This window comes from Heteronotia binoei, chromosome 4, assembly GCF_032191835.1.
Source record: "Heteronotia binoei isolate CCM8104 ecotype False Entrance Well chromosome 4, APGP_CSIRO_Hbin_v1, whole genome shotgun sequence".
NCBI classification, from domain to species: Eukaryota; Metazoa; Chordata; class Lepidosauria; order Squamata; family Gekkonidae; genus Heteronotia; species Heteronotia binoei.
The window spans coordinates 147036366-147050442 of record NC_083226.1 but is presented as its reverse complement, the minus strand read 5'-3'; the positions used below and the strand labels follow the sequence as shown (position 1 = coordinate 147050442).

Here is a 14077-nt window from a genome sequence, read left to right as displayed (position 1 = left end):
TATTTAGCTCCATTTCATGAAATGTTTCAGCTACCCATTTCCAAAGTTTAAAAAAAGGTGCAAGCACCAGTCATTTCCAACTCTGGGGTGATGTTGCTTTCACAACATTTTCACGGCAGACTTTTTACAGGGTGGTTTTCCATTGCCGTCCCCAGTCATCTACACTTTCCCCCCAGCAAGCTGGGCACTCATTTTACTGACCTCGGATGGATGGAAGGCTGAGTAAACCTAGAGCTGGCTACCTGAAAACCCAGCTTCCGCTGGGATTGAATTCAGGTTGTGAGCAGAGCTTAGGACTGCAGTACTGCAGCTTTACCACTCTCTATTAAAAGGGCAGGACTCTTTTCCCCAGGTTATAATGAACTCTAGTGATAAGCAAACGTAGGCTGGCCTGCAGTGGCTGGCTGTGTCCAAGCTGTGGTCCTGCCAGCATTTCTGCAGACTGATTTGCTCCTGAGCACCAGCAGCCCTTTAGGGTAGCAACCCTCCAGGAACTTTCCTAGTAAGTTAAAGGGCCAGTCCACCCTGGAAGTGTGAACTACATTTATGACCATCTTTAATAATCACACTTTCATCCCTTTGAACAGCAATACGTGGAAACCCAAAAATAGCCTTTAAAAGATTGTATTTACATTTAGAACCTGCTGATTAAAAATGTGTATTTTTATGGATCCCCCCCCCCTACACAAATTCCCTCTTCTATAAACAGAAGCACAGTCCTCCAATGCATCTGGGTACCCTACTTGGAAGATCTGCAACAGTGTGACCTTATAAACCCAACTGGCCATTGCAAAATAGTCATCTCACATTTGTGCCCAACGTGGTCCTTTTGACTTTGAAACTGCAGTTGCATCTGAAGATAAGAGGAAGCCCTCCTGCTATGTGCGTGTGAACCCACGGAGTCACCGCACTGCCGCTTGTGACAACAGCCACATTCTGCTTCCTTGCACAAAAGCAACTGTCGGTTTAGATTTCTTTAATCTTGTCAGGTTCCAACTTGGCCAACCAACAGTCAATATTCTGTGGGGAAACCATCTGTGAAACAAAGCCACAGCCTTGGTGAAACGACAGGCCATAAAAAAGGCAGTTGAGGCATGATAATCAAAGGGATATTTAGCTTTAAAGTCTGTACATTATAGACTCCTGGTATTTCCCTGAGCAAAAGGGACACTGAGCTTCAATTCCCTGACTTCATGCTTCAGAAAGCATCCTTTTAAAGTCTCTGCATATATATGTGCACACATGTATAAAAATCACCCATGCATCATCTATATCTATATCATCTATATCTCTGTCATCTATATCTCTATCTGTGCTGTAGAAACCCATGTTAAATTCTCAAAGATGGAACGTGGTCAGGAAGGAAAATGCTAAGCAATTTGAATGCAAAACATTCTATTTTCCCATTTTCCAAGGCCTGTTATGAATTTGGTTTTTAAGATTTTTTTTTTTTACATGCATCCATTTATCTCAGGACTGGTCCTGCTTTTATCTACACATTAATCCCATAAAGGACTGAAAAAAGATAACCATATACAGAATCAGACCATTGGTCTATCAAGGTCAGTGTTATCTCTGACTAGCAGTGGCTTTCCAGGTTCTCAAACCTTTCACATCACCTGTTAACTGATCCGTATAACCAGAGATGCCAGGGAATGAACCTGAGAACTTCTGCATGGAAAGCTGGTGCTCTAGCACTGCGCAATAGCCCCTCCCACTGACAGATCATCCTAGCATCACCCAATAAGTTTCACAGAAACACTGATTTAAACCTAAACTTCTTAGCCCTAATATGAAAGTCAATCTACTACACTGGGTAGCCAGTCAGGCCCACACAATGGCATGAGCATTTGGAGGGTGGAGATTTGCAAAGTGGCATCACGAAAACAAGGAAGTGATGTCACTGTACCTCTGTATTGCTCTAGGATTTTTCCTGATATTTATGGTAAAAATTATACTGATTGGGAAAATTCCTCCCCTCACCCCAGTTTTCCCCTGCCAGTGGGGAAATGACATCCTGAACACTGGCTTTCAATAAGAAACCTGGGAATTTGTTCAAGACCAAGAAAGGATAAAGTACAGTACAAGGTGTGGCTGGTAAGATGATATGATATTGTGACATGGATCCACAATTCTCATATTTGCTGAGCAGAAAGGTGTGTGTGCTTTGAGTGCTAGATGGATACACCCATCCTGTCCTCTCTTATGCACAAACTCATACTATGTTACATTTTATATGGGTGCAATCTGTATTTAAATCACATTCTAGATTGGCTGTACATTATAGTTTCGTGGCTCTGGTACCAAAGCCAGTTCCCTGAGGAGTCCTATGTGTGACTCAGACCCCAGCTGCAAAAACAGGAAATAGAAAAACCCTTTTTGCATAATCAGTGAACAAATGGATGGTGTGGATGTGAAATGAATCACATACTCCTGCTTCCAACCTCTGTGCATCTGACCAAAGGTGTAAGTACAGCTTACGTGTATACCTGGCAGTTGTACATACAAAGGTTGTCTCTGTGCAACCAGGAACTCCACAACTGCTGCATGTGCCACACAATCATTGCTTGGCCAGAGACCCAGGGAAGTGCATCTCTGTTGATTCATCTGGACCTGTTAGTTGCTTTCAAGGCCACCAACGGCAATATCCTTATGGACTGATGGTTACCAACCTCAAGGTGGAGCCTGGAATTAAGAATATGTAGCTGGTGTATGTATGGTGAATATGTAGCTACAAGCATAAACAGCTTCAAGAGGGGACTGGATAAACATATGGAACAGAGGTCCATCAGTGTCTATTAGCCACAGCGTATTGATGGAACTTTGTATCTGGGGCAGTGATGCTCTGTATTCTTGGTGTTTGGGGGGGCAACAGTGGGAGGACTTCTAGTGTCCTGGTCTCACTGATGGACCTCCTGATGTCACCTGTTTTTTTGGCCACTGTGTGACACAGAGTATTGGACTGGGTGGGCCATTGGCCTGATCCAACATGGCTTCTCTTATGTTCTTAACTGGTCTTCAGAAGACTACAGAGATCAGTTCTCCTGGAGGAAATGGCGGCAGGCATCACCCAACATCATTATTTCCATCTTGTTGGGATTAAGCTTCAGTTTGTTAGCACTCATCCAGTCCAGAACACTACTCTGCTCTTGACACCCTACCATTTCTATGAGCTTGCTTTGTGAATGATAAAACGTTTCCTTGTTTCTGAGTTAAAAACTTAACTTTTAAAAAAATTACTTTTCAAAAATGAAAATGGTTCATCCTTCCTGGCGGGTATTTCTAGCCTAATTATTTCTGTCCTATCATGTTCAGATTGTTACTGGAGCAAAGGAAACCACAGAAACTTTGCAGTTTCTATGCCTCTAGGCAGCTGTGCTGATTTCAGGTCGGTCTGAGCACTTTAGAACGAGAGGGCTGAAGCTGAGATTCTGCTGTCACATTTAATGGCCTGCATACTTTATAGAAAGATAATAAAATATGCAGTCAGCTGAATGCACACGGAAATGGTATTTTATTACGTCGATAGCTTTACTTGGTATTACAGAGAACTCAATTGAAGTTAATGAGCTTAGAAAGGTGTAACTCTGTTTAGGATTTCACTGACACTAGACTTTAGGGTTGAACTAAAGAAGACATTTTGTAAGTGACAAAATCTGACCCTCCCCCCTTTCAGTAATTTTTGAAGGATCATTTCCAAAGGGGTAAAAGGACTTTTTTTGTAGCAGGAACTCCTTTGTATATTAGACCACACACCCCTGATGTAGCCAATCCTCCAAGAGCTTACAGTAGGCCCTGTAAGAAGAGGCCTGTAAGCTCTTGGAGAACTGGCTACATTGGGGGTGTGGCCTAATATGCAAAGGAGTTCCTGCTACAAAAAAAGCCCTGGGTAAAAGTGTTCACTCATTCAGTGTGAACAAGCATTGTGCTCACCTTAAACTAGCTTCGTTGTACTTCAGTTACATCATAATAAAGACAAGTGTGATTGGCCTCATACTGAGCTGATTTTGCTGTGTCCACTATGAGATCCCTGATGGGCTAGGCTTGTTCAATAAAGAAGGAACCATAACATTAAAAAAACCCTCACCATATAGAAGCAGGAGAAGAGAGAGGAAATAAGCAGTACTGAACAAGCTTTAAAAAGATGACTGTTAAAGTGATCTTTGTGAAATATTTTGCCTCTGTGAAAGGTACATTTCATCCTGAGAAATCAGATGAGTGAATGTTTGGCACAGCAGACTAGAGATATGCCTAGGTGATAGTGATCCAGTTATTGGCTATATGCAAGGTTTTCTCTGTAATGCATTTCCTACAGATCAAGTTCTTTCTAACCATTCTAGTAAAATATAGATCAAGTAAAAGTCTATTTACATTGGTCCAAATATCATCTAAAATACTGGAATACTGTATGCCATTGAGATTTGAAATCTTGTACAGTCGCAGTTCAGATATAGCCACCCCTACCTGAGTGCCATTCACAAAAGCCCTATTCACACATTACACTGAACACATGTACATCTTGCACGTACCTGTTTCTCTGTCTGCTGTCTGTCATCCACCCACCCACCCATCCATCCATCCATCCATCCATCCATCCATCCATCCATCCATCCATCCATCCATCATCTATCTATCTATCTATCTATCTATCTATCTATCTATCTATCTATCTATCTATCTATCTATCTATCTATCATCTATCTATCATCACCACCTTTCTGTTCAAAAGAACATCCAAGGTGGCTAACAATTTTGAAATACCAATATGATGCAGATATCAAATACTGAATTATTAATTAACAAAACAGTACCAGCTTTCAAGTTTCTTTCTTTGTTTATTGTTCTGGCAGGCCATTGGGCATGGTGCTGAACAGAGAGAAAAACTCAGCCTAGATGGCAGTCTCCCTAGCCATATGTTCACCATAACCTGTGAACAGAGGCAAAGTCCTCCTTGCCACCGTGAAGTCTTTGGATCACTCATGTGCTGGGAGTTCTCTGTTTCCCATGTAGATAGGAGCCTGATTTAGAACAGAATCATGGCATGCATGGAGAAGTGGCTTCAGTCTTTCCCTTGGGCCTCACCCCTCTCCTCCACTTATTGTCTCTGTGTGCACAATGTGAGCCTATGTGTGTGTGCAGTTTGTATATACCACATATAGAGTGTTCAGAGTTTTGCATCAATTGTCTGGATGTTGGGGCATGGAGAGGACTGCTAGCTCTGGGTTGGGGGAAAAAATCTGGAGATTTGGGGGTGGAGCCAGTGAAGGGTGGACTTTGAGGAAGGGAAGGACTTCAACAGGGCACAGTGCCATAGAGTCTATCCTCCAAAGGAGCCATTTTCTCTAGGGAAACTGATCTCTGTAATCTGGAGATTAGTTGTAATTCTGGGAGATCTCTAGGCCCCAAGTGGAGGCTGACAACTGTAAGGCCAGCATCTTCTGCTCATGCATTCATATTCACATATCACATGTTCGGGGTTCTACACAGCTTCCATTTTCATTTTCTAAAGAAGTTCAGATGTACCCACACACTCTGTAGCCATTTATAGTCAATATGTCTTTTTCTCAACAAGACTATTCAACATATGTCTGTTTGCCCCCAAAGTCGGAATGAAGAGGCTGACACTGTATTTGGTAAAACGGGCTGCTTTATTAAACATAACAACTTGAACGGCAAGGGCAACCTAAACTAGACAAGCCCCGGGGTCATCACATGACCCTTCCTTATCCAGAAATGGATGAGCCATCCTGCCCCTGGCATGAGCCACTGATTTTAGTTCATGTCAGGCCGGCCAGGCCAGGTCATCCTACCCCACATTGGCATCATCACCCAGGAAGAGCCAATCTAGTGGGGAGGCATGACACAATCAGCATTTTGCAACATTGAGCTGTGGAGCCCTTCTGCCGCTCCTGCCAGTCGCCTGCACTCAACTGGTGCTGTGCCCTGGGTGCTCACCTGGGCTTCTGCAACCCCTTGCCCATTCTGCCAACAACTTAAAAATAATACTCTCTATTCCCTCACTATCAGGCAGTACAAGGTAGGTGAAAAACACCTCACCATTAGCCAATCAGGTGAGAGTGAAAAAATTCCTACCTGGCCCCTAATAAGGCGACCAGTCAAGCCTGTACTGCTACAGGATGGGAGGGTGGGCCGAGAGCCGAAAAGGAACTGCGCATTGTGGGGCGGGGTCAGGACTCTTATAGTCCTGACGCTCTGCCCCCAGTAAAGTCCTGGATGCCCGGGAAGCCGGTGCAGCCTCCTCCTCCTCCTCCGAGGCAAACGTGTCCCCCCAGCCTATGGCCGCAATTGCGGCGCAGCCGGAGATGGGTCGAATTCTCAACATGACTATTCAACAGCAGTCACCTGACAAAAGCCACTGTGGTACTGTGGTGAGAGGTTCATAGTAGGATCTGGGGGGATGAGGTCTGAATCCCCAATCTCCCATGGAAGCTAAATGGATAACCCTGGACTAGTCACTCACTCTCATCCTAACCTATCTCACAAAGTTGATGTGAGGATGTAGTGTATCGGACTCAGCGCAAGCGCCGCGCGACCCGAGCCACCCTCGGGTCGCCGTGCGCAGCGCGGGAAAAGCCACCGCCAATCCTGACCAAGGGCGGGAAGTTTAACTGGCCAGGATTGGGCTGGCCAGCGAAGGGGATGTTCCGGGATGCATGTATATATTAGCGGACCCGGCCGCGTGTTCTCAGTTCTTGTGATGTACCAGCCAATAAAGACCTATGCCTTCACCACGTCTCGTCTCCCAGTACATTACACTGGCGACGAAGGTGGGATCGAGATAGGTCCGGCCGCCCCGAGGGGAACCTGACCGGGCCGGAGACGAGGAAGGCGTGAAACCGCAGGATCGCACAGCCCGCCGCCACCATGGCGAACACTACGGTAACGACGGGCCATCTTGCGGAATTCAACCCGGAGCACCCCGAGAGATGGGAGACCTACACAGAAAGGGTCGAGTGCTACCTGCGGGCGAACCTGATCGAAGATGACGACAGGAAGAGAGACGTCCTGCTGAGCGTCTGTGGAGAAGAAACTTTCGAGATCGCACGAGGCCTCTCCGCTCCAGCTAAGCTGACCGAGAGGACCTACCGGGAAGTCGTGAGACTCCTCACGGGCCACTTTTCGCCCCAACCGTCCATCGTCGCCCGCCGATTCCTCTTCCACAAGAGGGACCAAAAGTCGGGGGAGACAGCGGCAGTCTACCTGGCGGCCCTTCGGCAGATCACCGGGAACTGCAATTTTGACAAAAGGGACGAAGCCCTGAGGGACCGTTTCGTCTGGGGCCTCCGAGACGAACGACTGCAGCAGAAGCTCTTCGCTAAGGAGGAGCTCACGCTACAACAAGCCTTCAACGAGGCGACGGCGTTCGAGAGGGCCACCAAGGCGTTCGGCCAGCCACGCGGCGAAGCAGTCCACCAAGGAGAAACGGAGCTGGAAGACCGAGCAGAGGAAGAAGCGTTTCAGCTCCGGCGGCCTCAGAGAACGGACACACGGGCCCCAGCGAGACAACGAGCGACGGAGAGGGCCACCGCCACCACCGGTTCCAGGTGCGCCAGCTGCGGCGACCCCCATGAGCGACGGGACTGCCCGTACCGCAACCTGGACTGCCGCAGCTGCGGAAAGACCGGCCACATCGCCCGGGCTTGCCGGGCCAAGAACAGCCGCCGCCAACCGTCAGCGCATCACGACTCCCTGGACACACACACGACGGCATCCACCAGTTTGCAGGTATTGAACTTGCCCCTCTCGGCCCCAGACAAGGTCAAAATGTCGGTCCTAATCGAGGGCACCAACTCCCGGACGGGAGAGAGGCGCCGATCGCTTACTACTCCCGGACTCTGTCCCCTGCCGAGCGGAACTACGCCCAGATCGATAAGGAGGCCCTGGCGATCGTGGCGGGGGTGCATAAGTTCAACGACTACCTCTACGGTAGGCGTTTCACCATCGCCACTGACCACAAGCCGCTCCTCGGCCTCCTAGCCCCCGATCGTCAGACCCCCCAGATTCTGTCTCAGAGGGTTTTAAGGTGGAACCAGTTCCTGAATTCATACACTTACGCACTGATACACCGCCCCGGTAAAGCAATGGGTCACGCAGATGCCCTCAGCCGCCTGCCGCTACCCACAACGGACCCAGATCCCGCCCCGGCACACGGGGTGATGCTCATTGAGTCGCTCCCCGAGCGCCCACTGCACGCGGACGAGGTGGCTCGGGCGACTGGGAGAGACCGCATCCTCGCACGAGTCAGGGACTGGGTGGGAAGGGGGTGGCCCTCGGGCAAGGTGGAAGAAGCATTCCGGCCGTTCGCGTCCAGGAAGGACGAGCTATCGACACACAAGGGGTGCATACTCTGGGGGAGCCGGGTGGTGGTGCCCCCCCCCCCTGCGCAGACAGGTATTAGAGGATCTCCACGAGACCCACCCGGGCATCGTGAGAATGAAAGCCCTGGCCCGGAGCTACGTGTGGTGGCCGGGCATGGATGAGGAAATAGAGGGGTGGGTAAGAAGGTGCCAACCATGCCAGGAGTCCAGACCCAATCCGCCGTCCGCCCCGGTCCACAGGTGGGAGTCGAACGGGCGGCCGTGGTCCCGCCTCCATGTGGATTTCGCGGGGCCGTATCAGGGCCAGATCTTCTTTATACTTGTGGACGCATATACAAAATGGCTAGAGGTAATCCCGGTGGCCTCGACCTCCACCGCAGCAGCAGTCAGGGCGCTCAGGAGGGTCCTCTGCACACACGGGATCCCTGACACCCTGGTGACGGACAACGGCACGGCATTCACCTCCCGGGAATTCCGGGAGTTCACCGACCGGTACCTCATAAGGCACATAAGGTCCGCCCCATTCCATCCCGCCACCAACGGCCAGGCGGAGCGCATGGTGCGGACCACCAAAGAGGCCCTTGGCCGTATAGTACATGGGGATTGGGACCACCGCCTCTCAGCATTCCTGTTCCACAACAGGATCACCCCAAACCCTGTAACCGGTTTCAGCCCCGCAGAACTGCTCATGGGGAGGAAACTGACCACTCGTCTAGATAGGCTACACCCGGACCGGGCGCCGGATGTCCGCGGGTCCCCCGAGGTCCGGGAAGCAGTGAGAGGATTCTTTCCGGGCGACCCAGTGTATGCGAAAAACTTCGCAAGCGGCCCCGAGTGGTTGGCGGGAAGGGTTCTGAGGGTGACAGGCTCCCGGTCATACGAGGTAACCACCGCCGGAGGCCAGGTGCTGAGACGGCACATCGACCAGCTGCGCCGCCGCACCCTACCCGAGGAGGCAGAAGAGGCAGAGAGTAGGGAACCGCCAGCAACGGAACCGCCAGAAGGGGCCCCGCCAATACAGGAGCTACCCACGTACGAGGCCCCCGCAGCCGCGGGACCAGAACCGGAGCCAGCACCCGACCCGGGCCGGCAACAGCCAGAAACGGCGCCACCCACGTTGGGATCGGGCCCCACACCAACGGCAACCCCGAGGAGATCAACACGGGAACGCAGGACGCCAGCGTACCTACAGGACTATGTAGTTTAAACTAGGAGGGGAGGAGTGTAGTGTATCGGACTCAGCGCAAGCGCCGCGCGACCCGAGCCACCCTCGGGTCGCCGTGCGCAGCGCGGGAAAAGCCACCGCCAATCCTGACCAAGGGCGGGAAGTTTAACTGGCCAGGATTGGGCTGGCCAGCGAAGGGGATGTTCCGGGATGCATGTATATATTAGCGGACCCGGCCGCGTGTTCTCAGTTCTTGTGATGTACCAGCCAATAAAGACCTATGCCTTCACCACGTCTCGTCTCCCAGTACATTACAGAGGATAAAACAGAAGAGAGGAGAATGATATACTGTAGTTCAAATGCTTGCAACCATTATATTAAATATATGATCTCACTGAGCCTGTCAATTGTGTTCTGTAATATAAACAGACCTCGGATTCAGCGGGAGCTCACAGGATTGCAGCTCTTGAACCTTTCTGGCAGTTCCCCCTCCTCCTTCCCACCTTGTCCATTGAATAGTATGTGCAGCTGCATAACAATTCCTGGATGAGCTCCACCACCTATTTTTCTACAAAACGACCCTGAATATAAAGTACTAGTTGCTAATGCCAATGAATATATCTTTTTAAATGTGTGAAATTATCCAAACTACCTAAGTTCTATATTACGGGGAAATTCAGATCAGCATCTCCCACATGTACTGTTTAGTTGCTTAGTTCCTCAAATGGAAGAATCATGCTCCCTGGATGAGCCTCCCATTGAATGTTCATGAGTTGCATGAATAAAGGATACATAGCTATCTTGCATAACTGATATTCATGTATATATCATTAACACGCTAAACTGCTCAAAAATAGTTTGGGTCAGATTAGATGTGACATCTATCATGTGTTCTCTATGGGGTTTAGAAGTTGGTCTCCTGCCTCTCCCACTCTGTGCTGGATCTCATCAGATCTTGGATGCTGAACAGGGTCCAGGGTAATCTGTGGTTAGGATGGGAGACCACCAAAGAACACAGAGGCAGATGATGGCAAACCACCTCTGAAGGTCTCTTGCCTTGGGTCTTCAATAAGTCAGCTGCAACTTGATGGCATTTTTCACCATTGTCAGAAGTAGGATTGCCAAGTCCAATTCAAGAAATATCTGGGGACTTTGGGGGTGGAGCCAGGAGACTTTAGGGGGTGGAGCTGGGAGACATTGGGGCGGAGCCAGGAACAAGGCTGTGACAAGCATAATTGAACTCCAAGGGAGTTCTGGCCATCACATTTAAAGGGACTGCACATCTTTTAAAACACCTTCCTTTCATAGGAAATAATGAAGGATAGGGGCACCTTCTTTTGGGGCTCATAGAATTGGACCCCCTGGCCCAAACTTTTTGAAACTTGGGAGGTATTTTGGGGAGAAGCACTAGATGCTATACTGAAAATTTGGTGCCTCTATCTCAAAAAACAGCCTCCCCAGAGCCCCCGATACCCGCAGATCAATTCCCCATTGTTCCCTATGGGAATCGTTCATGGAGGTGCATGATGGCTGTGGTGGCGGGGCTTCCCCCACCGGCCAGCTGGCTGGGGGAGGGGGGAAGCCTGTAAAACCGGGGGATCCCCCTCTGGGACCTGGGGATTGGGAAGCCTGGTCAGAAGTTAGATAAGGGATACAAAAACTGATATACTTCCTATTTTGAATGGTTCCTTACCCGTTAAGTGTGGTTCACAATCATTTTGTCTGTCACAATAATTTACAGAAGAGCAGCATCAGTCGTTTTCGACTCTGCTGTGAAAACACTGTGAAAGCAATGTCACCCAGAGTCAAAAACAACTGGTGCTTGCACAGGGGACTACCTTTACCTTTAATCCTTCAGGAAGCAGTTGAATGGGCTTCTCTGAGCTTGCAGGCCTCTGTTCAGGCGACTTATTCCTAAGAGTGCCTTGTTTGCAAATTTAGCTGTCAGAAATTTGCAAGCAAAGAAGAAGTTAAATAATATTTCAAGCCAGAATTTCCGGTGCAGGTTTCCTATATCTCCCCTCGAGGGCCACATGATAAAGGATGTGTATGTAGTTCTTTGACAGGCGAAGCTGCAATTTCCTCAGTCCTATTTACAGTATTTGTCTAGTGTTTTGCAATCCGAAAGCTTTTAGGGAAGAAATCTGGGTAAGACACCCACTGAAGAAAGCCTCTGTGGTTTTGTTGCTCAACAAGTCCCAGAGCAGACAGTTCTGTTGTGAAATCTGTAAATTAAAATCAATGCAAGAGTTGTCACATCAGATAATTAACTTTACATAAGTTTAGTTTTCCAGCAACTTGGAAAGGCACTTCTATTTTGTGAACTTTGCCTTATCAGCAGATGGCACAGAAAAGAAGAGGAGCTTTTGTGGCTTGCCAGTGGAGTAGAGGGAGAAATCAGCAGGGAACAGAGCTCTGCTTAATTTATATGGCTTGCCTGTCATGATGACAAGGGTGTGTGTGGGAAGAGTTTGTGTATTGCAAAAAACACCAGAGGAGGGGCAATTGCAACTGTCCCTATTTGTCAGCCCAGTAGGATCTTTGTCATTGAGGGATGGGCCACCTTATGTACAGGTTAAGATTTTGTCTTCACTGAAACAGCAGAACCCAACTACAGCCCTTAATTTACCTTCAGTAGTATACTGCAGTTCTCAATAGCCTGCTGCACTTGAGGGTGACCAAGAAATGGAATCAGGTTTGTTGCTACAGATAAAAAAATAGACTTGATTCTCAAAAACTGTGTTACTGAGCTCAGGTGGGAGAGTGCAAGTTTAGCTATCACCTTCCTGCTGTTTTGGAAGGCTTTCCTCTGCTATACTCTCAAATAACTGGCATATTCATTCCAATCCACTCGACGCATTTATAAGCCGCATTGGTTTCAGCAAACACATACTTGGCTTCCACAGATATCAGTGAGGTTTAGCAATACTTGCCTTTGACTGAATAAGACCTCAGGGTATCTATGTACCATTCAAATGAAGATTTAGATCTGTCATTAGATATAGGCATTATATGATGATGCAGATATCTGCTTTGCTATGGGGATCTGTGCTGAAAATGAACTACTCCAGATAATAAAATGTTGATCATAATTAAGATGTCATTCTACCCAGAGCTTAGACTGTGTTGGAAGAAAACCAGGGATGCTTCTCAGTGATAACAAAAAGTGATAGTTTGCTATTGCTACAGCAATGTTTGCCATGCTCAGTGCAAACTCCACTTTTTCTCGCTTCCATGCAAAGAACATGCTGGAAACTGTCTTCACCCACCTATTTCCACTCTTCCTTGCCATGGAGACATGCTGGAAACTGTCTTCATGCACTCATTTCCATCCTTCCTTGCCATGGAGGCTGTGGAAATGTCACCTGTGCATCCACATTTCCTGCTATTCCTACTGATCTAAAGAGGGGAATAAGAGTTTTTAAAAGTTCAGATGGATACGTATGTGAACCAGCTCTGAAATAAGGCCATTCACAGTCATATTTTAACAATTAGAAAAGGAATGCTGGATGCATAACAATAATAATAATAAACTTTTATTTATATCCTGCCCTCCCCACCAAGGCAGGCTCAGGGCGGCTAACAAAGAGTTACAATGACTGATCTTTGATCCAGCAACCCCTGTCCTCACAGGAAGGCAAGTAGCTCTCTCAGAGTTTCTTTAAGAACATAAGAGAAGCCATGTTGGATACACACACAAACACACTGTGGCTAATAGCCACTGATGGACCGCTGCTCCATATTTTTATCTAAACCCCTCTTGAAGGTGGCCATGCTTGTGGCCGCCACCACCTCCTATGGCAGTGAATTCCACATGTTAATCACCCTTTGGGTGAAGAAGTACTTCCTTTTAGCTTAAGCAGTACCTGCCTCACCTGCTCTGCATCAGTTCCCATTCTGGTCCTGGTTGCCATGGGGAAAGTGACAAGGGTCTTACCTATCTTTGTGTTAGGGATGTTCCAATAATGAATTTTTCATTCGTTTTGGTTTTCACTAAATATGCATTGCAAACATTTCCATCCTACTATATCTTTTGCCATTTACTCCACTTTGCTCGTTTCTTCTGCGCCATATTGATACCATTTATACGCAAAACCAAAGGCACCAGTTTTAACAGCAGTCTTACTATCAAATTTGTTGTTTCAGAGGAGGAAGAGATGACTGCAATTTTGTCCCAAGCACTGAGAAACAGATGCTCTGGATTTTGAATTGAATCGGAATATTCATGAAATTCATGAAAATTGCACCAGGTTTGAGGGAGCACCCTAATCACTGAGTTGAAACTACAGAGTTGAAAGGCCTATGTGGAAGTAATGGCTATTTTATTCATTGGGTCTTACTCCCAAAAGCGTTTTTAGGATTGCAATGCTAGTATCATATTCATACTAACCCATGGTTACATGCTACAGCTCCATAGCAGAGGGGAAGTGAACAGGTGAGTGTAGTAATAGCAGAAGGGTGGAAAGGTGGTAAGAACAGACAGGATGCTTTTTTGCCTGCTCCTTCAAAACAGGTGTGACAGTACTGTCACATCAGTGAAACCTGGACAGCTGGCAATTAAAAGGAATTTAAT

General features: G+C 47.9%; 1 protein-coding gene across 1 annotated transcript in view; it reads left to right on the top strand.

Moving 5' to 3' along the window:
- LOC132570151 (uncharacterized protein K02A2.6-like) overlaps positions 1 to 9066 on the top strand; it is a gene marked incomplete at its 3' end in the record, with an annotated part of 32566 nt that extends 23500 nt beyond the window's left edge. Inside the window, 3 exon segments of the mRNA XM_060236583.1 lie at positions 6224 to 6389; positions 8358 to 8390; positions 8392 to 9066. Of these exon segments, the coding sequence (XP_060092566.1) occupies positions 6224 to 6389; positions 8358 to 8390; positions 8392 to 9066 (874 nt within the window).
- Positions 9067 to 14077: the final 5011 nt, after the last annotated feature.